At 42.6% G+C, this 27730-nt stretch overlaps 2 protein-coding genes across 2 annotated transcripts in view; one reads left to right on the top strand and one right to left on the bottom strand.

The window, feature by feature from the left end:
* The window catches only part of LOC134870805 (vesicle-fusing ATPase-like), a 41922-nt gene extending 31436 nt beyond the window's left edge, over nucleotides 1-10486 (top strand). The window contains exon 22 of the mRNA XM_063893234.1: nucleotides 10064-10486. The gene's annotated coding sequence lies outside the window, so the exon portion shown is untranslated. The remainder of the gene's footprint in view (nucleotides 1-10063) is intronic.
* On the bottom strand, nucleotides 357-20686 carry wnt3 (wingless-type MMTV integration site family, member 3). The gene is made up of 4 exons (XM_063893235.1): nucleotides 20421-20686; nucleotides 7326-7567; nucleotides 3996-4261; nucleotides 357-836 (listed from the first exon to the last, which is right to left on the bottom strand). Exons 1-4 carry the CDS (start codon nucleotides 20498-20500, stop codon nucleotides 357-359), a joined length of 1068 nt encoding a protein of 355 aa, XP_063749305.1. The 5' UTR covers nucleotides 20501-20686.
* Nucleotides 20687-27730: the final 7044 nt, after the last annotated feature.

The following is a 27730-nucleotide window of genomic DNA, read 5'->3' as shown; positions in this document are numbered from 1 at the left end:
AAGGTGGGGGCCAGTGCTGCAGGGAAAGGAAGAAGTGGCACAACTCCTTGACCTCAGATTAGACATCAGCCGGGTCATCACAGGACGCTTTCTGCTCAGATTTTATGGAAATGTAGTGGTTTGGATTCAGGGAACGGTTTTTACAAAAAATAAAGGTATAGAAGTATCCATAGCTGATGTGCCATAACCCATTAGGGCCTGAGTGTGTGTGTGTGTGTGTGCTGATGAATATGTTTTTGCGAGAGATGCAGAGTCTGTGTTTGGGGATGCGGGTCACTCGTGCAGGAAGTGGAAGAGGTGAAGGGTGGATGGGCAGCACTTGTAGTCCAGTTTTTTTCTGAAAGCACAGGCCTCTCTCACTTGCACGTGTGGACGTCGTAGACACGCACACACTCCTGGCAGCTGACGTAGCAGCACCAGTGGAAGATGCAGTGGCACTTCTCTTTGCGTTTCTCAGTCCGGGTGTTGTGGCCGCGGCCGCAGCACAGCAGGTCGCAGCCCTCGATGCCGTGCGACGATACGTTGCAAGCCCGGTCGCGCGTCCCGAAGGAGCCGGTCTCCTGGTTAGGCTCGCAGAAGTTTGGCGAGCCCTCGTAGTAGACCAGGTCACGCTCGGTGGGGTGCTTGAAGAAGTTGTACTTGACCCGCAGAGTCTCCACCCAGCCTCGGGATTCGCGGTGCTTCTCCACCACCATCTCCGAGGCACTGTCGTACTTGTCCTTCAGGTAGTCGCCCAGCATGCGGAAGTCTGGCTGCGCCCACCAGCAGGTCTTCACCTCGCAGCTTCCCGACAGGCCGTGACATTTACAGCGTAGGTGCATGTGGTCCAGGATGGTCTGAGGAAGAAAACCCTTTTAGTTTCACCTTGTAGGAAACTTATATCAGCTCCCCTGGTTTAAACAAAGTAGGCCTACAGCTTCACCTTGCTGGCAAAAGTAGCCCAAATCAGAGTTTGGTTTTTATGCTAATGCTATATTTTGTGTGAAAACATGGGATCTGATCAATTCTGATTTGGACAGCGATAATATATAGTCCCCAATCAGATCAGCTAACATTTTTGGAATGCAACCTCAGTCTTACAGGCATATTGGAATTCTTGCGACCTTTATGCTACAACCTTTGTTAGCTCGCGGGAGACCCTTGGAGAATACAAGCATGGAAGACGCCTCCGAAAGAAGGTAGTCAGTTGACGGACTGTGATGTGACAGAGCTTTGAATTATAATAATGGTTATATTGCATGTTTTTGTATTATCATTCCACTGCACCAACTTGTAAATTAACGCCTAAACTTAGACTTCATTGGCCTCCGTGTTTACTGTGTTGACAGCATTTGACATCTTTGTTTGTGCACAAGGGTCTGTTAAGGACTATGTCAAGTTCACACTGGAACCTTACATTTTCCTCCCTTTAACAAATAATGTGAACAGCCAAACCAAAAAAAATTGAGTCATAGTGATAAAGCCAATATGGCACTGTTTATCATCCTGGCAAGCATCCAACGTAAGCTTTCATAACGCATTTCCTCATGATCCCTTTAAGCAATTCTCAACTAAAAATATATCTTTAGAGTCCAAAGAGTCAATGCCTGCAGGCTTTAAAGGTGGATCTGAAGCTTGTTCCATCAGCTTGGATTTACTGTATAGTTACAGGGGAATCCAGAGTCATGACACAAAGATATAGAATATAACTTCTTAAATGCATAATCCACTTCTGCCTTAGCCAAGAAATCTCTGAATACACCTCTCTTGGCAGAGCTTCTGCAGTGAGGTGGGGAGAAGTGTCTATGGAGGTTTTGACATTTGTTTGCTGCGTCTGTTACCACTGGAATCCCCTTAAGCTGCTGTGAATTCAAACTGACTACACCCACCATCCTCTGGGACCGAGGCCTTCAGGCAGTGAGAATTTGATACTGAAAAGCTAGATTTTTAATGGTCGAGTATTCCTTTAAAGTGTAATTAACAGAACATGTGGTGGTCTTAATTTGATAGGTGACTCAGTAAGTCACTCTGTTGGAATTTTTATGGTCAGAAATGTAATTGAGTAATGCAGACCTCTGAAGACTCACAGAGCAGGCCAAGAAAAACAATATGCCAGTGGCTGTAATTTCTTTAAGTGTCATGCAGCTGTGAAGTAAAGAGACTCTTCTGCTGCCGCTAATTCCCTCTGAAGTCACTGGCTCACATCATGAGTGTTTCGCCCGGGGCTTATTTTACCTTTGTGTTTTGATTTTTTTGTGTGCTTTAAATCAACAGCTATATTTAGCTCCCGAATTCCCCCAGCTGGGGCGGAAGGCAGGTGGCTGTGGCACCTCTGGCTAAAGTAAGAGAGAGTGGGGCAGAGGAAGGGGAGTGGGGCTTGTAGTGACATCATCCTGTGAGCTTGTCATGCCAACATCAAGTCCCAAAGGCCCTTGAGGCTAAATAATGGAGCGTGAGAGGGCCAGGTGGAGAGGATACTCCTGACAGTGCTGCTGTTCAGTTAGCTCCTGTGGTCTCCCTGCTCCTGTGTGCTCACATCAAAGGGCCGTGTGGTTGCCGTGTGGTCCCTCGTTTGCCCCTCAGCGAGCAGCCGGGGAGCCTATTTTTTTTTTCTTAGCGGTGACAGCAGCCAGTGATGTTTTAAGTCTGAGCTGATTTCCTCTCTTTTCCCCTCCACCTACTCAGATTATTTGACTGTCCGGGAATTTTTTCATTAGGATGCAAGGCATGAAAGGTGAGGCAGGAAGGAGGAGGGAGGGAGGGAGGGTTCTGCTTAGATAAGTAATTAACCATCATTCAGTCATTCAAAGTGCTCATTTTTAGTTGGAAACTCAGAAATGTGCGGACAAGTCAAATACCAAATCCCTGTCCGTCACACAAACAATTAGTAATCCCACACTGTAATGTTGGCGGGGTAAATCCTCTCCTTAAGAACGACAGTCAGACAGCCCTTGTACATTGTTGACTGCATCTCCTTGTCTGTTTTCCCCCTTTTGCTAAAATCCATTGCTGAAGTTTGCCAAGAAGGTTGTGTTTTCGGTTCGGTTTGGATGTCTTTCAACAGGATTAAGCAAAAACTGGAAAGGATAAAAATGGGCAAAGGAAGAACCCCTTAAATTTTGGAGACGATCAGAATTACAGGGTGGATACGAAAAATATTTTTTCACTGGGGCATTTGGCTTTGGCGCAGGTCTATGCACTCCCAGTGACCTTCCAGTTAATGTGATGTATTACAGTGACTTAAAGTACAATCAAAAGATGTTCTCCACAATGCAACCTGCTTCTTTATTGCAGAGTCAGTTGTACAGTTATTGAAGCAGTGCTGTCCACTTAATCCTTGTTGTAATCGCTTTTGTGTCTGGCCAAAAGTATGTAGACGGACCACCTCTGATAAAGCTTGACTTCTTAGTTTAAGTGAAAGGACATTTTGATCAGTTCTCAATCTAAACTTGTTACAAAAAGATGCTTACATTAGAGTTAGTTGAATGCTTGATGATGTTCGTACCTACGCAAAATGCTGCTTTGTGAATTGGTGTCAGATTGATGAATGGGCTGGAAATGTGATTTCTGCAGCATAGAGCTTCCAAAAGTGTGTGTTTGTCCCTTGCCTGTTTCAACATGACAATTCTCAGCTCCATAAGGAAATGGTCTTCCCAGTTTGGTGTGAAAGAATTTGACTAGTCTGACCTGAGCCCTGACCTCAACCCTTTACAACACCTTCAGGATGACCTGAAATACTGACTGAACCAGACCTAACTATACTGACTGTGAACTGTCGTCAGTGTTGTAATTCTTGTGGTTGAATCCATTCAATAATACCTTCCCTAAAACTTGTGGTAAGCTTGGAGGCGGATATAGCAGCAGATGTTTGCCTTTGAATTTGTAAGTATCAAATATGAGTGCGATGTTCAGATTTGTACTGTACATACTTTTGACAATATAGTGCATATTAATATGGACTACAGAAACCTAACAAGACATTGGCACAGTCCGCAAATGTGTCTAAAGGTATTTACCGAGCGTCCTGCCTCGTTGTTGTGTCGGTTCATCGCCGAGCGAGCGTCTGGGCGATTCTCTCTTGCGTCTGCAAACTCCCTGGACACCAGCACCCCAAACTCTGCATCCTCACTGCAGCCGCCCCACTTCCAGCCCTCCCCGGGGGGTCCCTTGTGGTGGGAGTCACAGCCGCACATGGTGGATGTGCCCTCAGCGCAGGAGCGAGTCACCGCGAACGCCACACCTGCTGAAGCTATGGCGTGGACAAACGCTGACTCTCTGGTTGCTGAGAGGGACGGGTGAAGACAGACAGAGAAAAGACAGAGATAGAGAGTGTGTCAATCTTGTGTTTAACACAGACCAGGCAATCTTTACTGCTGCCAACACCAGACAAAAGTATTGAAAGGGATACCCCCAGGCAACAACCTTTTAACACAGCTTTTCATCTTTGAGAAGCCACATTTATGTACCACGGTGGAAAACAAGAAGCCTTGTATGGAGAAAAAAAACGAGAACCCCTTTTTTTCCCCACAATATGTAAACATGGATCAGAGTGTTTACCATATAATCACCATCAGCGCTGAGGAAGCACATGAAGGAGCCAAAAAAAGAAAAAAGAAAACAGAGTCCCTGCAGTGACATCAGCCCATTGTGGTTGTGTCAGGAGTGCCTAGCGCTCAGTGGGATCTCAGTGACCTCCTGTCATCCCTGAGGTGTGCTGTTTTGCATCTGGATAGTGTTTCAGGAATGTTGTCACCCCCCCACCCCCTCCTCCTCCTACCCGTCCCTGTTCAGGGCCCAAGGCCTTCTGGTGAAACCTAGCAGTGTGTCGGCCTGTTTCTTTTTTACACACTGAAGGATGGAGTTACGCCTCCTTTGAAGGCAACAGCTTATTATGTAACCAGACACCATTGTTTCACAGTCACAGCACACTTACCGTGGCTCACCCATTACACTCTACTAGCTGTGTAACAGACACAAACACACACACACACAAACGCACACACAGGTAAGGGAAGGTGTCCTTAAGCAATAGTTTTACTTCTCAAGAGCATGGAGTGGCCTGAGTTTGTGAAACACATAATTGCGTCATATGAGTTTTTTGAAATTTGTATGGACACGACCAGAAAATTAAACTAGTTGTTTATAGACCACAGTTGCTTCTAAAGCCAGAAATTCCTGACCATTTTCACTGCCAATGAGGATTTCGAGACCCGTTCGGACTGCTTTACAAGCCACAGACAGTTTACTAATGTTTGGCTGGAGGCTAGTCATATTTTCCCACCCTGAAAATATCTGCAAGCTGAGTTGCAAAAACAAAAACATTTTAGCTTGTTATGATTCCACAAGGGACAATGTCTGTGATGGTATGGTTTTTCTTTTCCAATGTATCCGTATTTTTGATTCTCATAATTGATATTACAGATGGATCAGCTTTCGGGGTCTTTATAAAGAAATTCTGTACATCACAGCTTTATTCAGTAATATTTGAAACATAACAATACACACTCGAACAAAATGTTACAATAAGCTATTTTAGAATTCTCTTATTAAATCTAACAATGACTTTACTCTACATCTTTATCTCATCAATTCATCCTTGGTAAAATTCTTTAGGGTGTCACACCCTAATCATGAATGAATGTCACCATTTGGTACAAGATAACAGGTCATAGCTGTAAGCTTATTTGCATCTGTAGTTTGTTGGTGGGTCAAAACAAAGATTAATACAACGTTATACATGAAAAAATGTACGAGACTTTAGCTTCAATGTCGAGGCAGTCATTTTTCAGCCTCTCCACAATAGATATTTCCTGATTCATCTCCTTTTATTAAACTAAATGTCTTTAGTTCTGCAGGTCTAAAACCCAAAATTATTCACACTAATCCCATAGGATGTTTTAAGTTTGTTTTGGATACTGTTTCGATCAATATCCCCATGAGTCCTTGCATGACTGGATGCCACTCCGTCCTCAGGTTGGGCATCCCTGCTCGCCCTGGCAAGCCGCTCTGGGCCATCCACAACAGGGTCCTGTGAGCCCTGGGCCCCTGGAGCTCTGGCTGTTAGCCATGGCTAGCGCTGCTTCTGCTACCTGCTGGGTCCATCAATCCGCCTTTGTTTCCCTTGTGTCACACTGTATTACCCACACAAAGGGCCCAGCGACTCGCGCCCCCACAGCCCCGCTCTGCCCGGAGCTGGCATTCCCTAAACTCCCTAACCCCCCCTCTCTCTCCAGCCACCCCTCCGCCAACACCCTGAGCTGAAATCCCATACACCACCACCCACCACAGGAGCTCAACCCCCCACTTCCCCCATGGCATCCACCAACTGCACCACCATGGCCAACATGCAGCTCAAGGTGGCTGGGGCTGGTGGATAGTATAGCTCTTGCTTCCCTAACTTCCATTTATCATTTCCCATAGTGAGACGCTACCTTTCCTCCTTCCTTCCTTCCTTCCTTTCTTCCTTCACTTCCCTATCCCTGAAGTGTTCAGCCGGGCTAGGTTGGGAGAGATCCCCTTTCAGCCTGTTTTCATGACAGAGTCAAAAGGGCGTGTGAATGGGGCGTCCGTGGGAGCTGGACTGTGTGAGGCGCGCACTGGTCTTCATGCACAGTAGGGGTTTTGCAGAGCCCCCCGGCCCTTTTCTATTGCCTGTAATCTCATTTGGTATCCCCTCTCCCTTTTATTTGACTGAGGAGCTTGGACTGCTCACACTGCCCATTTCTGCCCAGATTCCTTCCCCTCTGACACACAGGGTAATTCATTTCCAATCACGACACACAAACTCCTACCTTTTATAATTAGGGACTGCAGGGCCTTAAGCAGGACACCTGTGCCCATTGTCCCAGGTTTAGTTGGATTGTTTAAAAAACACTGTTAGTGCAGAGACATCTAGCAATTAGTATTCTCCGTGTGAAGCCCCTGATGGATGTCTCCAGTATATCAGCTGTACTTGTCAGGCTTTGTTGATGGATTTACAGAGCTGACCCTCTTTCATGTCTGAGAGTGTAATCACGGTAGGGAAATACGAAAAATAAGTCTGAAGACAAATGTGATATTAAGGTAAATGTGGATAGAAGTTGAATAATGTGTCAGCACTTGTACCTGTGCTCAGTTCTCACTGTAGCCAGGAAAGGTGTGTATTATTTTAATTGCCATAGTTTGTCAGTAAAGCCCAGAAATCAGACAGTGCAAAGCCTTAGGGTTTATCAGCTTGCAATAGCTTCCGTCATAGTTTTAACAGTAGCAAGATGTTTGGCTCAGATCATTTAAATCCATATTTCTTTTCAGCTCCTTGTACATATTTGCATTGTTACAAAATGCAAAAGTGCTTGTAGATGATGTACCTTTATCTAGCACAGGGCCGAAGATGGCCAGGTTGTCCTTTATGGTGGTACAGTTCCATCGCCGGCCCCTAAACTGGTGCTGGCACTCCTGGATCCCCAGCTTGACGCCTTCTGCGACGCTGGGCATGATCTCTATGTAGTTTCGACAGAAACGCAGCTGCTTGGGCACCAGGCCGGGGATAGAGCCACACAAGATGGGTTGGGAGCCCAGAGACGAGTACTGCTGCCCAAGGGCCAGGGACCTGCGACACACAGAGAAAAAGAGACGCATTAACAGAGAACCGTGGGAGATAAACAAATCTCTGGATCTGGGTTAGAGGTATGATATGCAACATTTCCCCATTTATTTTTCTGAAAACAACATGGCCTATGTTACGTTATCCAAAGAGTTTTCCAGCTATTTTAGAATTTATTTGAAACCATTTAGTAGCTTTTATTACTGTTGACATTGCAAAACTTTGGACATAAATGACATAGTGTCGTCGGACATCTGGATCTAAGCAAATGTTAGCTATTAGCTTGAAGCATATGCATCCTGTGGTAACTGCGTCAACACTGATTTTGACTTTCAAATAATTTACGTGTAATAAACACCATGTCCTTTTGTTTTGCATAAGGAGGAGACTTGGTTCTCGGTTATATCCTGAATGTTGGAAACTGTAAGACTCCTAACCGGGATAACTTGACTGCAATGACAAATTCCTATGATCCCACACTACTTTGTAATTCCATCAAACTTTGACTTCTGTTATTGTTTTGATAGAGAAACCATTAGCGGTGAAACATTACATATCAAGCAATAAGTACAAAAGCAGACAAGAAATAAAAAGAACGACATCATGGTCAAGGGAGGTTTGTCACAGCAATTACTGCTGAACAAAAAACCGGCTCAATACAGATATAGATTACATATTGTACATCAATACTTTTTTGGTGTGGGCTGAAATAATTAGAATCAACAACTATCAAGAAGTGAATGCTGACATTGGAATGTCTTGTCAGATGAGTAATCCTCTTGTAAGATAAAATAAGGCAAGACAAACGTTATGTAGGCCAAGGGATGTACATTCTTTGTTCAGATAGTTCTTGATTTATATCAACATTTAGCCAATTTCTTAGGATTTTCTTTAGGTTGAAGAGGGAGGATGGCACACAGATTTCATCATTCACTATTTGTTTCAACAGCATAGTGCTGAATCAATTCATCAGCTTCCATGTTATTTGTTTTAGGGCAAAGTATTGTATTGTTGCTTGTGTTGAGACAACATTTACAATTTGATAACTTTGGCTTTGTTTGTCTTATGAACCTATTTCGTAGGACGTGGGAAGTAAGACTGTCTGCGTCACAGTTCAAGTCTGTGCCTTACGTGAGCTCAGCCCCACAATAGAAACGATTGTTACCTGCCATGGAGGCCTCTTCTTCTGTACTCATTAATCTGAGGTTTAACTGTAAGCGTAGCCTTGTGACAGTACAGTGATTTATACTGGAGTGCTTTATTGACTTATCTGTTTAATGTAGTTTATACTAAGAGCTCTTGTTTATTTTGTCTTTTTCTCTCCAGCAAGAGAGGGGGGGAGGCTAATAGGCCCACTTCAGGGCAGGGATACAAGCTATTAGCACTGACTTTTCAAAGTGTTCCCACTTGTCAGCATACATAGATCTGCTGATCTAACAGATAACACACAAGAACCTGTCTGCTAAGGTTGGAAAAAACGCCCTGATACATATGAAATATATGAAAACACCTGCTTCCATTTTAATTTGTGGCTTTCCTTGGTATCTGATTTGATAAGAATGACAGCGATTACAGCTTGGCTTGCTGTTGGACAAAAACAGCATAACTGAACATATGTGCCTCACCAGGAGACTCGTGCAGATGTGCCTCAGCACCACAACAAGACAACCAAGATCAGTTTGTGATGCCAGAAACAATTATAGTTTCACTCTTGTAATTAATTTTAATTGCTTTCTATTTCTCTTGGAATAATAGACAGAGAGTGAAATATGTTTGCCATGCCCATGTTTTAACATGCTTTTTGTTATGACAAGCTCAAACAAAACTGTGGGGTATCTTCCAGAGAGTCATGCATTTACTGTTGGATGTCAGACATATGTTTCTTGTTGGATGTATTTCTAGGCATACAGTGTATCAACGGAAGAACCATACATAAACAGGTCTGCATTTTTAAAGTTTTTAATTTGCCTATCAATTAGTCAATCCTTGTTTCTTGAATTTGTGAAGAAATGTTATTTTTTCACATGTCTTTAAGTTGATCAAATTATTGTAAAAAAAGGGGAAGGGGAAGTCTTGAGAAATTCATGAAAATGGGGATTGCTTTTTACAACAGCAAAACCATGTCAACAGGTTCATTTACAAACCCTCACACAAGTAGTGCCGTAAAATCGGGCCTAATTTATGTCATATGCTCACTACTTCCAAAACACATGAATTTCTAAAACACTTTGTAATCGACCAGACTCGCTCAAATTAGAATTGGCCATTGTGAGACGGCTTAAACGGACATGTTTTTTCTGTTGTTAAACGCAGCCCCTACTTAATTCAAATCCTCAACCCTTTTGTCTGTTTTGTGATTCCTTGTTTACCTTAAAGGCTTGCCAGGAAAACAAAGTTTTTCTTGATATAAAAATGGTAATTTTTGGGGGTAATGAATGCAAGAAAAATGTATACAAGAGATGATGGCTTTAAAATAAATGGGTGTGATTTTGGTGTTTACAGGGTTAGGGATTTCAAGAGCTGTTGCCATCATTTATAAGAAAAGAGCTTTACCGGTGTCGAGCAGAATCTCCAGCAGTTGGCTGAGCCTGGGCGGACAACGTGGCGCTGGAGGCCATGAGAGGATCATGGGGGAACAATTGACGCTGATCAGATCAGAGCGCCACTCAGGATGACCTCAGGACCCCCGCAGGGCGCAACCCAATCACAGCAGCCACTGACTGTGACAGATGAGTGCAGCGCAGTGCCCCACCCCAACACAAAAGTCAAACCATTGAAGTCACTGGGGAAAAAATCCCCCCTTAGATAGGTTCACAGCTCATGTGCGCTTTTGCTTTTCTACATATGGCTACCACCAAAACCCTGCCCCCACAAACCCCGACAAACAATGTTTTTGATCTCAGTGGTGCATTGTTGCAAAAGGCTCCTAGGTATCAAGTTGTTTTTCTTTTACAGCTGGTGCATTAGAATATATGACGATTACATAATCCGCTATGAGCCACATGTGTATTTAGCAGCAGCTTCCTGATTGATACTGAAAGACAACAAACAATTCTAAATATGAATTCCTGTCGTATTGCAGTTCCTCAAGTGTAGTACAGTTACGTCAAACTATTAAACATTCAAACACTGCTCTTCACAAGGAAAAAATAAGTGTCTTCTCTTTATGTCCAACTTAATAATTCAAACCTAAAAATTCAGTTTTGCCCAATTTCATGTTCCCATGCTGAAATGTAAGAGAGCTCATCAATCTCATTCATGTTCTTGTCTCAAGTTTACCCAAGCGAAGGCAGCCACATTAGCTCATCTGCCAGTCCCAATCCCGCCAACATCACTGAGTTCAAGTGTTGCTGACTTCACTCCGTCTGGTGACTGAGTGACTAAGGGCCTTAATTACACTGTCTGCTAGCTTGGTTACTGCCCATTAATCTCTTAGTCAAAGGGTGGACCAGAGTGAGTGCTGCCCTGCACGAAGCGTGAATTTGAACCCTGGTGTCACAGCTCCCCAACAACATCAGTAAGTAAACTCAAAGAAAAATCTCTTTATGGAGACCTCTGTGCCAACCTCTGCTATTTTGGGTTTAATACAGGACAGCTTAACATCTTGCCCACCACTCTGACATGCAGGCTTAGCAAGTGAATTTAGGATTTCTGATGGAATCAATGATATAACCACATGGGACTTTGTGGTGGACATAGCATGTTTAGAGTACAGTCTGTGGGTCTGTCAGGCTATTTGTCTTTGTTTGCAAATGATGTGCGTCACTTGATCCATACTGTATGGATAGATGAGATGAAAGGGATATCTTTTTTTGGCTAGGTGCTAATGAGAGTCTTAACCCTAAGGTTATGAGGCGTATCGTGCAAACAGACACACACATAAGACGCATGCATGCAGACCACATGCTGATCCTGCCTGCTCTGCCTCACTTCTCGGAAGCCATGAGCAACGTGTCTCAACTGAGTGAGGGAGCAGCAGACGTAGAGACCTCCACAGAGGCAGAATGCCGGGGGAATCTGCTGCAGGGGACGAGACAAGCAGCAGAGCAGCAGCGAACGGCAGGGCTTGGCAGGTGCATGCCCAGGCAGGTTCGTATGGGGCCTCTACTGGCCTGGGGGGGTTTATGGCTTGGTCGGGGGTTTTCTCAGTATCTAAACTGGGCTGATGTGAAAGTATGACGGGCTGCTGCAAACCACAGAAATGAAGCAGAGGAAACAAAGGGATTCCACCACACACCTTGCTGAAGAGTGGAAATTCACGCAATCAAGAAGCACTGTAAACAAAAACTTTGGGCTCAACCCCTCCTAATGCAATACAGTATGCACTCTGCTGCTAGGATATCAAAAGTGAAGGGGCAGCATCTTTTAGTTTTATTTGGTCTTTGAGGAGCAATGTGTTATTTGTAACTGCTATTGTTGAGGGTCTGCATTACAGGGGTCAGAGTGTAGCACATGTCTGCACAGATGAGCTCTCTTTGTGTGACAGCCTCATATGTCCAGAGGCACAAATAGTACCAGGTGACCCTCTGAACCTGTTGAGCAGAACATGACATCTGCCCTCACTGCCTTAAGCTTGCTGGCCTACGGAAACAGTTTGAAGTTCATGACCAGGGCCTGTATACAAGTATTCAAAGACAGGGGTGCTGATTTACGGCCTGTTTGCCTCATTAATCAAAGTTATATTGACCAAGTGCATCCTCATAGTCAGATGTTACTGTTGTTAAAACTTGATCAGAGATGCTGCTTATCTTAAAGTGAGGAAAATCTATATTAAGATCTATATTTTTGGGCCAACCTGATCTTGGTCCTCTACACTGTTTTGGTTCCTGGTCCTAACCTTGTTGTGAAACTGACTAAAATTGCACTAAAATAATTTTGCAATGGCTTGTGACTTCCACACATAAGCATGCACTCTAAGTAACATTGTACACGTGATTATATTACTTCAAGGAATCATTTCCTCCATTTCATTTTCATTACAAAATGTCTTAGCCTCAGGATGTGCCTCATGTATTTTTTACATTTTCAACATGGCATTATTAAACTATTTCAATTGTTAGAGACAAATATCTAGAATGTGATTGTGTGTTTCTATGATTGCATTTTTATTTTAATATAAATTAAATGTTGCTTTTTGAAACACTTTTATTCAATTCAAATGTAACAAATGCTCTTGGTAGGCTTACATTTACCTACCAAATCATATGTCACTTCCGACTGCCATCTCATCTCTATCCTAGCAGTTAACGTTGTGGATAACATGAAAAGACTCTCAGGAATCTGGGCATGTCTTTAAAACAGAGATAAGTGTTCTCGAACAACCTGCTGATATTAACATTCAAATAATGTAGGTTATGTGTTTACGTTAGTCTTCAGATGAAAACGGAAGTAGCAAGTTTAACAATAGCCCTGCTTCTTCCAATGCAGCGTTATATTTTTAATATAACATAGTTTTTTGTATTGTTATACTCCTTAATGCGCTCGCGCACGCAGGTCATTGGTTAATGATGTGTAACGTAAACTACGCTAAATAATATTTAGTTTCATGCTTCCAGCGACTTTGCTCAAGTACAAGCAGCAAATCACATGCATTCAAATCTGAGCTTGCAATAACCAACCAAACTTGGAATAATGCCAAACTAGGCCTTTAGCTGTGAAATTGTTACAATGAAGTAAAAAGTACAATGTTTCCTTCTAAAAAAATAGTGGTGTAGGAGTTTAAAGAAACATAAATTGGAAAATATTCAAGTTAAAAATACATATTGGTTTCTCAAAACTAAACCTAGTGACCTTTGTTTCCACTAGTTTCAGCTGTAATTATTAGCCTTTTATACTGGTCAGAAAGGGACACATTGAAATATGCTTTACCTTCAGGGTGTTCTGACTGAGTTTTTTTGTGGTTTGTAGTTTAGAACAAATTGGAGTGTTAAAGTGGCCACCGAAGTATGAGGGTGAAGCAGGGAGGAAAAGCGAGGGATTAGAGAGCCTGTCACAATCCATCCCTCCATGCATTATTCCTTAGGCACTGTTCAAAGTCTTATGGAAACCTGCATGCATGTATGAAGGCAGACAGAGCTACCTGGTTCTGTTGCTACTTGTATGTTCCGACTTCCAACAACGTTATCACTGAGATGATGGCAAGAGGCGCCTTACTTTTATTGCTCATTCTGGGCAACCATTGTAATTGTGTTAATTTTGCAACAGGTTTGCATGCTTGTTGCAGGACATGCTGAAAACGGCTTACACATGATGACATAATCGTCCATTATGTTTCATCACAAGCTGGGACACTGTCTGGGCTTTTGCTTTCAGATCAAGACCAAATGTAGAGCTTATTATGTGTTTCTAGGTGATGTGGATTTACAGTTTCTAAATGAGTAAAATACCAGAATTTGTTCAACATCTTTTATCTTCTCTTTTATTTAAATAAAGAGCACTATATAAAACATATTACTTGCAGATATTTAAATAAACTATATGAAAAACAGATATGAAAGTGATATTTCTGTCTTACTGCTTCTTTAAGTATATTGCTCAAATGCAAAAAAATGACTTGTTGAACATGCAGCCCTTGTCTTCAGTAACAGATTTGATCCTATTTGATAAGTGGTAGAGCATTCCAATGGATTCGCCATTGTTGATGATGGGTGCCAGTCTTTCTCAGCCATGTCTGAACAAGGTAACTCATTTCATTAAAGATAAATTAATAATGTAAGCTTATGCTTGGTTTGTGCCTTGAGCGCTGAGTGTGTTCTGTGACTGAGAGCCAGGCTCCTGAAAAGGCCTCTGCAGAATATGTTTGCATTAAACTCTAATCTACCTCTAATTTACCTCTATATGTTGATGCTGCAGCTGAACTTGTCAGATTTGCCCGGAGGACATCGTGCTGCTAAATGAGAGCAGTCAGAAGTGTGCATTGAGAACATTGCCATCCCAATAGTCTCATTTACAAATCCCACAACAGCATCCGCAGAGACATAAAGGCACTCAAAAGAGAGTAAGTGGGCCAAGGAAAGTTGCCGGCTCTGCCCGAGGATGGGACTTTTCCTGGTGGAGGATGGAATGCAAAGCTCCTGTCTGTGTTTTGTTGTCTTCTCTCTTCTTCTTTTTTTGCACACTTTTGATTTGTAGTCCAACAGCTCCTGGCTGATCAGATAAAAAATGACAGGACCCCTGAAAAATGTTCCAACCTGTTCTTTGTTTTCTACCTCTGTTACCTCCCCTTCTTTCCCCTCTCTGCAGACTGTTGCAAAGAGTGTGGAGTTGGGACAAGGAAGCCCTGAAGTCACAAGTATGGAGACGTGAAGAAGGAAGCTTAACAGGGTATAAACTTGTGAACCTGCCTGTCAGAAAGTGAACGAGAGCAGCAGTAGCTCTGCAGAGTACAAGGCACCGACAAATGAACGTCAGACTGTGAGCTGGGTGTCTGTAGGTGGACACATCAGAGTCTGATCGGTTGTCTTGAAAGGATGGAGCTGGTTTGAATGAGAGTGCATTGTTCCCTGCCACTGCTCATTAGGAGCAGCTTGTTGGCACTGCTGCTTGAATTGTCAGCAGTAATGCATCCTATGCTAATCATAACTTGTAGTGGATTGTCTTGAATCTTCCTTTGTATGTCTGGAATTTCTTTGTGGCAATTTCAAACACCACATTGTATGTTTGAAACTACTTAAAACCCTAATCGCTGTAGAATTTGCAAGCTTAGGTAATTTGGAAACATAAAAAAAAAAGAAAAGCTGTGGTGTGATTCCATATCGATGGGGTTGAGCCCGGTGAAATGACCTTGCCAGTCTGCAGATATTTCTCTTACAGGCAGCATGTCAGAGAATTTATGAAATTTCATGCATGCTTTTGCCTCTTTTTTGCTCTGAATCCCTCTGCAGGGTGGGTGCATCAAAACATTTTCGTGCAGGCTGTACAGTACCAATCTCCTCGAAAGCTTGCTGAAAGATTAAGCAGATAAGCAATCTTACTCTCATAATCATTAATATGATTATTCCTGATTCGATTAAAAGAAAAGCAAATGATATACTTTTTTACATAGGGGGTTGTTTTATCAAAGTTGCTTGTTCTAAGAAAAAAAGCTGATTTTGAGATCCAGGCTTTTTTTGTTGACTAATTTATTGTGTATTATGTAAAAACATGGTTATAAATTCAATTTTTTGACTTTGTAAACCTAACTCCTTTTAGTTTAGTGACTTTGAATGATAGCCCCGTCTTCCTTTCCTCACTGCACTCTGATTTGTTGTTTGGTTGACCTGGTCAGTGACCTGAGGGCTTCCACTGAACATAGGCTGTACAGGTGTGAACAACACATCTCTGTCAGTGACCCTGTGTGTCAGAGGAATTGCTTTCTGCTGATAATTAACCTCTGAAACAAGCCATACAGGTGAGATCAGCCAGGTAATGAAGACTTTAAATAATGTGTGTGTGCCTCCACACGTGTGTGTCCCCTAATGATCTCTTTGCCTCTGGCCGTTGCCGTTTTCCCTTTGAGGAACAGCCCTGGCCTGTGTTTTAGTGCTGCTAATAGCTGTGCACTGGGGGACTTTGTCATTTCCTACAAGAGCCCATTGCATGTCCTTTGATAGTGTGTGAAGATTAGAACTCACCTTCGCTGCTTTGAAATACCACTCTCCTTTGAACCTCTTGCCGAGCTTGGGTTTGACTGGGTAATGTCATCCCACATGCTTGTTCAGTGACGACAGTTTTGTTATTTTATTTTGTGACGAAACATGTTTGTTGAGGACATGAAGGTAACTCTCACTGACCGTTCAGTACAGTTAAAGACTGGTGCATGTTTCAGTGCATTGTGAATAAGCCAAAGGTAACATTTATTCATGCTGAACTTATAGCACAAATATCACCCTTTACTCAAAAGATTTGAGTACCTCTCAATTGTAGTTGACTTTATGAACTAACAAATGACAGTTATACAAAGTAAATGCTTAATGTGACCAATAACATTGTTAGACTTAGGCTCATTGCCAATTTTAGGGGAAAAAAAGAAAATAAACACTGTAAAACCTGTGTTTTGTGTAGTTTGTCGACCAATCAAATAATAATGCTTAACGCAAGTTTGACGTGGAGTGTAGGAATATTGTCCATCTAGATCTAGCTTCTTTTGTTTTAAAAAAAGATATTTGGTGTCAATCAAATAAGCATTCCATAAGAGAAGACACATTCATATATCGATGGAATTAATTGTACACCTCTCAAAAAAGAGAGGGAACTTTTTACTGTGCAATGTGTACTTCACTTCAGAAAGGTTTCGAATGCGGTACTTCGACGTGGAGTATATTCACCGTAGTACTACTTTTACCTACGTAAATAATCAGATTTCTTTTACTCTTTCAACAAATGTCTTTATCATAAATGTTTCTGAGGAATTCCATATTCCCTGCATCCATGTGGATGTCTCTTTCTGCGGAAACGTTTCTCTTTGGCTTTAGCCCAAAATTGCCTTTGACCCTGGCCCTATGGCGGCCCTCAGCCATTCATAATGGAACCCCAAAGTTTCTTATGAATGACATTCTTCTGGACTTTCCTGCTCCTTTCTCTACCTTCCACCGCAATGCTGAGAATAATACCCGAACATCCTTGATCTTTTCACACAAGGCGGCAGATGGAGGATTTTCCTGCAGTAAGAATCATTTAAGTGATCCCTTTTCCAATGGTAGGGGTTTTTGGGGTTGAAGATTGGATTGAAGATTGGAGGCGGGGGGTGTCACAGTCAGATAATGACATTCCTGAGACCCAGAGATGGACTCTAGAGCCCCATTTAAGCCGCTCAGGTTGAACTGGAAAGGTCTGTGTATGGGCAGTTTGGTAAACCTAGATAGCTTTGCGTGAGACTTTTAGAGAGGTATGACAATATTAAGGCTACTCCAAGACGCGGAACACACTGTTAGTCAGGAAGCCTTATTTAGGCTTATACGTGCTTCAAATTTTAATTAAAGGATGTTGAAATTGATCCTTGAAAGTAAAAAAAAGTACAGGGCCTCATTTTACAATAGTGTTTGTATGGGTAAAATTGTTTTTCTTCACATTGGGCAAATGGTAAAACTTTTTTTTCTCATGAGGTCGAAGTTCTTGCTAGCAGTTTTTACTTCTTCATATTTTTTTGTGTTTCATAGTCAGATTGGCAGATTGGCAATATTAGGTAACATAAGTAATACACTTTGGTTGACTCGTAGGACTGCTTCTATTGCCTCTTAAAGCTGCTGATGTATGCTGACATACAAATAACACTTGCGCAATTTTTTTATCCACCTTTGTCTTCTTTGTCTCTCCCAATAACCACACTTATGTACATTTTAAGTTTGAGCATTTGAAATATTTGTGGGGAAAAGAGAAATTCTTACAAGATGGCCCTATTTAAATTGCACTTGTACTTCAAGTGTATAAGGTCTCTGATTGAACCGTTGTGATAACAGAGGGGATAGAGAATAGCAGTTATTGGATTTAACCATTTCAAGGCTGTGATAAGACAGAGTTAAAGCGATAATCTCTGCCGAGGCTCGATATTTGGCATCGAAGTCAATTGAGCTGAGGTAATTTCTTGCTGAAAGTGACTGTCATCATGCACTTACAACCGCTGCTGTTTACGCAAAGAACACAAACACACAGCTGGCTGACAGAGTGGCTTAAATTGCTCTGAAAATAGTTGATCAGTTAAGCCACACAGGCTTATTACAATATGAGAGGAAACTTTTATAAACAACGCTTATGTCATAGTCCTCAGTAAGTTCTCAGATGTTCTTTGATTTTTTAAATGCAGGTTAAAAGGTGAATAACAGCAATAAATCCCCAAAACGTTTTTCTTTTCCTAACCAAACAGGCAGGATGGTGTTGTCAGATAATTGGACAGAGACCTGTGGATTATGTAGGCTCACAGCATATCTTTTAGATGTCATAAATTCTCTCAAACTTTGTTGTTTAAAGCTGCCGTTTCCCCAACATTCTTGCATTTCAAGGAGGCAATTTACTGCTCAGTCGCGCCTTTTCCAAACCCACCTCATTAGCTTGCTGTGTCTTTCTGCTACACCTCATCTTCCTCCACGCATATGTGCATATCAGCAGAGTTATTTATGCTCTGTTTTGTTTTCAACACCCCATCTTGTAAAAGCAAAGCTGCCAGGCATAAAGCATTTAAAAGTGCTCTTCCCTTCAACCCGTCCCACCTTGGCTGGAGAATTTATGGCCAAGTCATCGCCCCTGAGACAGAAGCTGAGAGGAGCCTGCTCGGGCCCTCTCTGGCTGAAACTCTGCACCCTGTTGTTTGACGCAACACCTTATTTTGTCTCTATTCGGACACCGTGGGGTGACGCCACTGACAGCGCTGTTTGACACCCATTCCTCAGCACCTGCCCAGTCACCTGGAGCTACGGCTACTGCTTTTCATCTCTCCACCCTCGCAGTAACCCATTCCATGGCCTACACTTCAAAATCTGTTACCCAAATCAAAGGTGGTGTGCTTTGTTGAGGTTTGAACATTACACCAGTGTCATGTAAGCTCCTTGAACAGAACAGCTGCAGGTAATTCACAGAGTGAGAATCCCAAGCTCTTTGTCACTGTTGTCTGCTGGGTCCTGCTGAAGCCAGCAGTGGGTGTAAAGTCCTCTTTGCCATTAACACTTCAGCCCTGTGGCCTGTGAGCTTGGCAGCTGCCTGCTCTGTAAATGAAACCAGAAGATGCTCGTGGTTTGGACAGCACTACGGTGGGACCACATGCTAGTTGGGCTACTAAAAGTGCAGTGGCTCTGACAAGTATTGTGTTGTGAGCCAAAAGAGCTTTGTCATACGCCCTCGCAAATATCTCCAAAATACAAGCTTTATGTTACAAAAGAAGACAGGAGCTATGAGGTCAGCTGCATGTAGCTGAATTTGTAATGAGATAAACCTCTACATTGCTGTTACTGGTGCCAAAAGCGATCTGGGATAATTTAACAAAGAATAAAACCCTGCGGCATCTAAACATATTGTCTCCTGGCAAATCCGTAGTGGAGGGGGTGAATTTTGGTGCAATTGAAAAGCAAACTGTAAAGCTTAACTGTTTAAAAAAAGGATTAATTTAATTACAGCTGATCCCTCATAGCAGATTGCAAATTTCTAGTATCTTCCTAAATTGTGTTCATGTTTATCACGGGAAAAATGTTTGTGCAACACATAAATCTACCAAAAAAGGAAAATATAATTCAGATTGAAATAAGGGCATTTTTGGGGGGCCGCCGGCCTGAATGTAGAACAGTGACGCACAATAGCAAACAAAACAAAATGACGCTTATCTTATAAGTGATGATTGTTCTACTCCCTGAGGCACTCCAAAAATGATATGCTTGTATTTCAAAAAATAAATTGATGATGGTGTAGAAAAAAAGAGCCTCTTTGTCGAGTTTTCACGAACAAGTGTTGTCATCATCAGTGAGCGATGTCTACAATTTATGTAAAAATAATTGATCTTCCTGAGTTATTGATGCGGCTGAAAAGCCTCATAAGTCCTTACAGTGCTGTTGACAATTCATATCAACATGGCAACCTCCTCGCCAAAGGGTTTTTCCTTAAATAAAAAAACCTCTATATTTTAAATAATCTACAGGCTCACAAACTAAAACAATCACCCCCTTTGCATCAAAACATACTCCAAAATGATAAATGGACCTGAATGTAGAGGGGAAAAGAACGGCGAGCCTTTTCCGTTGCACGAGAATTTGAGGTTAAGATTCTTTGGACTGGGCCGGAGAACATTTTTCCACACTGAAAGTGCACATTCTGCCCCCTCAGAAATAATCATTTGACCCAAAAAACACTCTGTATGCGTCTATAGGGTCTGATGCTGAAACTGTGGATTTGTACTCACCACCAGATGGGATAGCCTCCAAGCACCCGTGAGCTGGACAACCACACACACATCAAATATCCAATCAGATACAAATCCATGAGGTAAGCCTTGTAGTGTGTGAGAGGGATCAATACATAGAACTTCCAGCAGGCAATGAAGAAGAGTTTCCAGGAAGAGAAGCTTTTTGGGAAGCTTGATTGTTGAATGAGGGGAAGATTTAAGTGATATTGAGAAAAAAAAAATCTTCCTCCTGTTTTCGCCCCTTCTTTGCGTCGGGCCAGGAAAGTGTGTCTGTCTCCTAGTAGTTAAGAGAATAAGTGTCTCTTACACACATGCACACACGCTCCTACCCGTCCTCTCCTTCCCTCCCTCTCTCTGAGGTTCTTCCCTAAGGTAGATATCTTTTTCTCTCTCTCTCTACTTTTTTCTCCCTCAGGATGCCTCATCCACAGGCCCAATATTAAAGGGGGGGAGAGGCGGGGGGAATGAGGTTTGGAGATGTCAGCTGGCAAGCCAATCACAGGAGATGGCCTTAGGTTACGAAAAAAAAATTATTATTCGTTCCCATCTGTCAATCACACGCCACCCCCTGGTAATGTGGAAAAGAAAGGAAAGAGTGAAAAGAGGGAGGGAGGGAAATGAGAGAGGGAGGGACACATGAAGAAAGGTAGAGCAGAGTTGTTACTCAACTTGTTTCATGTGTGATCATTGAACAAAAAAAATAATGTCTGGAGGTGAAGAGATGTAGGCCAGTTTCTCCGTTCTCTTCGATACGGGGTTTGGCGTTCGTCCTGACACATTGATTTTCAGGGGTTGCACCCTGACTAATTGATTCGGATACATGTGCGAACACACACACACACACACACACACACACACACACACACACACACACACACACACACACACACACACACACACACACACACACACACACACACACACACACACACACACTGACACACACGCATAATCTCTGTCCCACTCACGGGGACATATACAGTGAATTTTCTAAATTGTTGTCCGCCCACCCCAACAGGGGAGGACATAAAAGGGGACACAATAAAGCCATAAACTGCGGTGGTGGCTGGGCCAGGCATGCAAGGGTTATATGCTTCAGCGGCCCAAAGGCGACACATTTTACATCAATACTATTGTCATTCTGATGGGCTGCGGGGCGAGCAGCCGTGGGACGGGGAGGGAGAGGGGGGGGGTAGAGGACAGGGAGACAGTGAAGGAGGAGTGTGGGACACTTGTGATGGACTTAGCCTGAAATGAGCGTGCATTTGATTCACACACACAAGGAAACTGATCAGGACGAATACAAACAAGATACCCGGTAGAGATCAAACAAAGCTAGCTGAAGTGATAACAACCTAGTGAAGAGTTTTGTCTCAAAGGATTAACACTCATGGAAAGAATGACCAACAACAACCACTGCAGAAAGCATTTTGAAGCCAGTAATGAAGGGGTTCATCAGAATAAAGTTCATACATCACAGGACATCCCCTTTTATGATCCGTGTGGCCCTGACGCTTCTCTCACATCAGGATTGTTCAGATTTACCAGACAGTTTTCTTGCCCTTGAGAGATGATATCAGTAGTAGCTGTAAAGATTTTTTGTTGAATTTAAGGAAAAATCAGTCTTTTGTGATATAATTGAATGTAAAAAAAATTCATTAATTCAATGTGAAATAGACTTTTTAAACCGCATATTTAAAAAAATGGGACACTCATTGGAAATACATTAACAAGTAATTAGACCAGATGGACTACCTGACAGATTTTTAGATTAAGTGTGTGCAGCCATGTGGCAGCCAGCCTTTGGGAGAACTGTTTCCAACTGAGGAAAGTCATGATAAGTTCAATAACATAGTAAGAGATGTTTTATTGGTCTCATCCTGATGTATTATTGTACCAACAAAATGTGAATGAGAATATTATTTGCAAACATTTGATACCTGTTAACCTTTGTTTCAAGAATAGATTAGAGTTTGCAATATGGCTGCAACTCAAGGTCATTTTACTAATTTATCAAACAGTTTATAGAATGTTACAACATATTGACAAAATGTCCATCCCAGTTTCATGAAGCTGGACTTTTAAATAAGTTTCTGTCCCGTCACATTTTACGTTTCATTTAGTTAAGCAGTCAATTTCCATTTTAAGGGGCTAGAACTGTTTTTTATGTCATTTTTGTTTGAAAAATTTAGATTAATTGGTTATGAAAACACCAACAGTTTGTTTCATTTTCTGTCCACATCCTCCTCAATTAGTTGACAAATCCTTGCAGCTTCAAGTGACAGGTGACTCAAATATCACTCTTTGACTGTTATTTCAAATGTTTCAGCAGTATTTATACTAGGAATAAAAAATGTCCCCCTTGTGTCTCCCTCTGTTGTGTGTTGCCTGGGGGCCGCGGTCTTTCTGCTAAGGACCTCCAGGGTGTGAGTGAGCCTTGGTGGACTGAGGGGGCTGGAAGGTCGCTCAGCAGGGGCTGGGAGCGTGCACTCTGCAGAGAGGAGGAGAGTGCCTACCGTGGGGAGAGAGCTCAGTGACCACAGTCTGGAGGTCAGTAGTGGAGGACCCCCCTTCAACCGCCCCTTCTGTGTTTTATTCCTCCATGACAAAGAAGATAGGGAAACAGGCAGTGACTGAGCAGCACTCGACCTACCGCCCTGTTTGAGAGGGGAAGGGGGGGGGTCTTCGAGAGCCTCTAAATGTGACAATAATTGATCGATATCTTTGTGAAGCTTGTATGAAGGCTGCACTGCTGCCAGTCGTGGTGGGGAGTCTTCTGCATTATACCAATAAAGATGACTTTTCAATGCCTCGAGTCAAGATGTCATTGCAGTGCTGACAATGAGGCAGGTCTGTTTTCCATCATGAACATTGTCATGTGTTACAGCTTCGCCAGAAATGTGCCGAGCTCAGCGCTGGGATTTGGACGACATTTGCTCTGCAGGAGCTATAGACGGTGCGCAGGGCCAGAGATGGATGGGGGGGAATGTGACATTGGTCTAATTTATGAGCACAGGCAGAGGAATCAGTCTGCGGTCTGCATCGGAGCAACATTGAAACCACGTTTCCCAGGTCGAGGCCACAAATGCAACACAAACTGTCTGGAAAGTCAACAGCAACTGCAATTAAAGGGATAGTTCGGATGTTTTTAAGTGGGGAGAATGAGATCCATTGATGGTGTATCCTACTGTAGATGATGGTCACAGACAGGTGAAGCAGCATTGAAGGAAAGCAATGTATTGTATTACTGTGGAGGGGGGCAGCAGCATTATATATTTGAGCTTTCTAAAGAAAAGCCCATCAACGGAAATCAATATTAGTTTTGGTGTACGCCTTATTTTTCATATTTAGAAGCTTTCCCTTGCTGCGACGATGGGAACTGAAGCAGTTTACTTGGCTCTCTTTAAGGCAACCAAACTCAGTTGACACAAACAGTAATTTAACAACACAAAACACAGGAGTTGCTGGTCTACTGGTGCCTGGATCGGTTAGTTTTACTGTGTGACTGGTTTGAATTTTTCAGTGGAATGTGGTGACTTTGAAAAGGCTGTCGGACAAGCGTAACATTGTGAGAATACTCAAGATATTGAATGCACTTAAACTTTTCTTTTAGGAGTCTGAAATAAGTTTTGCTGTGACCCCCTCCACGGCTGTACATTGTGTGGTAACTCTGCTGACCACCATCTACTGTAGGTGTAACACTGACAGATAAGTACCTCATACAATTGGACTTAAACCCATCCGAACTATCCCTTTAAGTTGTGAACTTCAGGGACTGATCCTGAAATGAAGTGTCCCTCAACAACACTTGTTGTGTTTTGTATAAACCTCTGCAAGTGAAGGCCTATTTCTGTGTGTCTGCATCAGTAGGTGTACATGGGGGGGCACACACTGCGCACCCCTACTGAGCTGGTTTCTACGGTGACCTGAGAAAGGCCGTAACCAGGTCCGGCTCTTTCTCAGGCCTAATCAGCGTATTACCACAAAGAAGGACATGTGTTCGCCCCCCCCACCTCTCTACCCTCCCTACTCAATCCGACCAGCATGGCTGGACACAGGCAGCCAATAAAACCAGGATTAGGAGGGTATCTACACACACTGGGCTGTAGCGAAAAAGTTTCTGAAAACGCCCAATCCCGCCCTGCTCCCTTCACAAACTTCTTTTCATTCTTCTCTGTCTCTCGTTCCCTCCATCTTTCACTTTATTTCACTTGCCTCCATGTTTATATCCTTCCTTTGCCTCTTCCATTCAGAGCCTTCACCCTGTAAGCTCTTCACAAATTCCCAATGCCTCTCCCATTATACTCTGGAACCTGTGTTTTCTTTTGCTGCGATGATAATGAAATGTGCTCCATCACAATGACAAAGCTGTTCATCTGTGTGGCTGTGTTTATGAGTTGCATTTATTAAAATGCACGCTCCTTTACATATTTTTGCATGAATTCCCGCTTCTCTGCACGTGGCAAATTTAAATCTCCCATTCTAATTGCATGACCACGAACCAGATTTTCATTTGCCTCCATCTGTCAAGTATTTGCCTGATAAATGAATAGCAGATAATCATAAAGACCCAGTGTGCAATGTGCTCCGTCTGCACAGGAAGTGCTTCGTGTTTAATGTCATGATTTGTCTGGAGAGAATTTGGTAGTCATGCGGTAGCTGAGGGACTGCTGCCTCACCTCAGCGTCCTCGCTAATGTGTCCTGGAAATGGGAGAGTGTTAGGGATAATATCAACGCCTTTGTCAGGACTTTTTAAGACGGGGGACAAAGACGACAAGAGCTGTTCCCCCCCAAATAAACCTTTTTCATTAGAGCAGCAAACACTCCATCCCTGCGCTGTGTGAGGGAAGCTGTATGAGCCGCTCAGCGAGGTCCCACAGGGAAGAGCCTAAAACCCTCAGCGGTCTTCAGCCGGACACTGAGGCGGCCTAATTAAAGGGCACTTAAGCCCCATAATGTGCGGCGGTGCAGGTTGGAGGTGGTGGGGGTCCCCGTCGAGAGGGACAGAATTCATGGCACTCGTAAACAAGGGAGTCCAGGACAGAGGGACAGAAGAGGGCTATGTGCCAGAGACTTTGTTCACACAAGATGAAGAGTCAACAGCCTTCGCCATCCCTCACCCCTCCTTAGCCATCCCCCCTAATAACCACCTTCTTCAGAGGAGCTGCGAACACAATGCCGTCCCACTCCCCTCCTCTTGCTCTCAATCACTGTTGGGACAATGAGGGGACCCCCCCCCCCCCAACCCCAACCCACCACCATCCTTCTGCCCCTCCCCGACCCCCAAACAGACACTTCTTTTATTGAAATTCTTTGGTGTTCTAATCCTCAGCTTCCTCCAGGGGCAATAATGGACTCCCTGCGTCAGCCTTTTCCAGCAGGGCTATCATCCAAGCATGCCTGGGTCACAAGTCCACTGTCCTGTGGGAGAAATCTGCCCCGGCCCTGCCTCTCCTGTCACATGCAGCTCATCTGCAGGCCTCACAAGCCCACATGCCCCTGACCGTAAGAAAGCATTTGTTTTAACATCCTGAAAGTTTTTAATATTTTCAAGAAACGTTCTCTGTAGCACTGCACAATGATAGCTGCTCATCACTCCCATAATCTGATGCTTTACCCTTTAGATTTACAGAACAAGTTGGGAACACTTCAAATGTTCTATGCCTAAAATACAGTTTTTCAATGTTTGGTTAGATTTTGTTTTCAAATGTTTGGCATATACAATTAAATGAAGATATAAGCATGATATAGAGCAAAGATAAGCGAGAAATCTCATTTTTATTGGCATGGCAAACATTTTTCTGCTCACCATTGTCAGTTGTGTGCGTGTGTGTGTGTGTGTGTGTGGGGGGGGGGGGTGTTTATTTTCATTGTTAAGTCATATAACCCCCTGTCTAACCCTTTTTTCATTTAGTGGATGTTACCCTCTGGGACATAAACAAGATAAGACAACAGCAGCAAGATATAGTGATCGTAAAGTTGATTCTCATCCTCTTAATAATATTTTGGACAAACACTGCACATTTGAACTTTATATAAGTAAAAGGTATTTAATAAATGTTGGAACAAGTCGAATTAAGCAAGTACTTTATATGGCACTGCATCAAAACGGAAGCATTCATTTAGCATTGCGACGCATTAAGCTAAAGACGTTTGGTCTGATTCCAACCATTAACATGCATTTAATGATCATTTTGTTACTGTGAATGATGCTGAATTATCCTCGTTCTATATTTATAAATTAAAAGACAAACTGGCACATCTTAAACTTTGAACTTACAGTTTTACATGCACTTGTAAGAAATAACATAAAACAAATAGAAAAGAGAGGGAGCTTTACTTAACTAGTATACCTTTGATGTTGACTGCCCACTGCTTGTTAAAGTCACTCACTGTAGGTGTCTGAGTTCAGACTCCAGGACGGCAGCATCCAGTTAAACGTGTGTTGATGGTGACATCTGCTGGTCACGCAGTCAGGAGCTCAAGTACATGTTAGATAAGTGTCTTGTAGACATGGAGTGATGATCCAGTACTAACTTTGCAACTAACAATTATTTACTATAGAAGATTTTTCCAAGAAACTTTTCTCTTTAAAATAATAGTGATATATGTTTTTTTATAACTAATGCAAGCGTCATTCAAGTATATTATATAATATCACTCTAGATAATCTTCTAGCACAACAATATTATAAAGACTAAATGCTTTGGTGTGTGAGAAACCAAGGGTAACTGTTTTGGGGGGGTCCAATCACATTGTTTAGATTTTCCGAGCCCCCCACCCTCTCATCTTGCATGTGTTGGTCAGAGTCCGCAGGAGATTCTGTGTTTTTATTTTCAATTTTCTATATCCTCACCCTGTATGTGCGTGGAAGTTCAACGGGTCCAGTTCCAAGCCCTGAGGAGCACTGCTTCAGAGCTGCTTCGCTACGTGACATTTCTCTGGCCTCGAAGGAGAATTTTAAGACCCAAACCCATCTGTCCCTGGCCAATAAAAACACAGAAAGAAAACCAAGGAACCTATTTGATGATATGTAGACCCAAACATATCTAAGCCTTTAGAATAAATTAGGGATTTCAACAAGTAAAATTACTGTTATAAACAGAAATACTTAAAATATAATACTCCTAAAGAACGAAATGTTTTTTGGTTAGTAATATAGCAACCAGTTCATCAAATTAAAATAAAACACTGACAAGCATGAAAGTCCTGGTTTAAATGTTGGTTCTATTCCTAAAATGAATGCATGTTAGGAACAGTATTATGGTTGTAGTAGATAATTAGATACAAGTGTATTGAAAAGTAA

The sequence above is a fragment of the Eleginops maclovinus genome, chromosome 10 (assembly GCF_036324505.1).
Source record: "Eleginops maclovinus isolate JMC-PN-2008 ecotype Puerto Natales chromosome 10, JC_Emac_rtc_rv5, whole genome shotgun sequence".
NCBI lineage: Eukaryota > Metazoa > Chordata > Actinopteri > Perciformes > Eleginopidae > Eleginops > Eleginops maclovinus.
The sequence above is the reverse complement of the archived record's forward strand: the minus strand, read 5'-3'. Positions and strand labels throughout refer to the sequence as shown.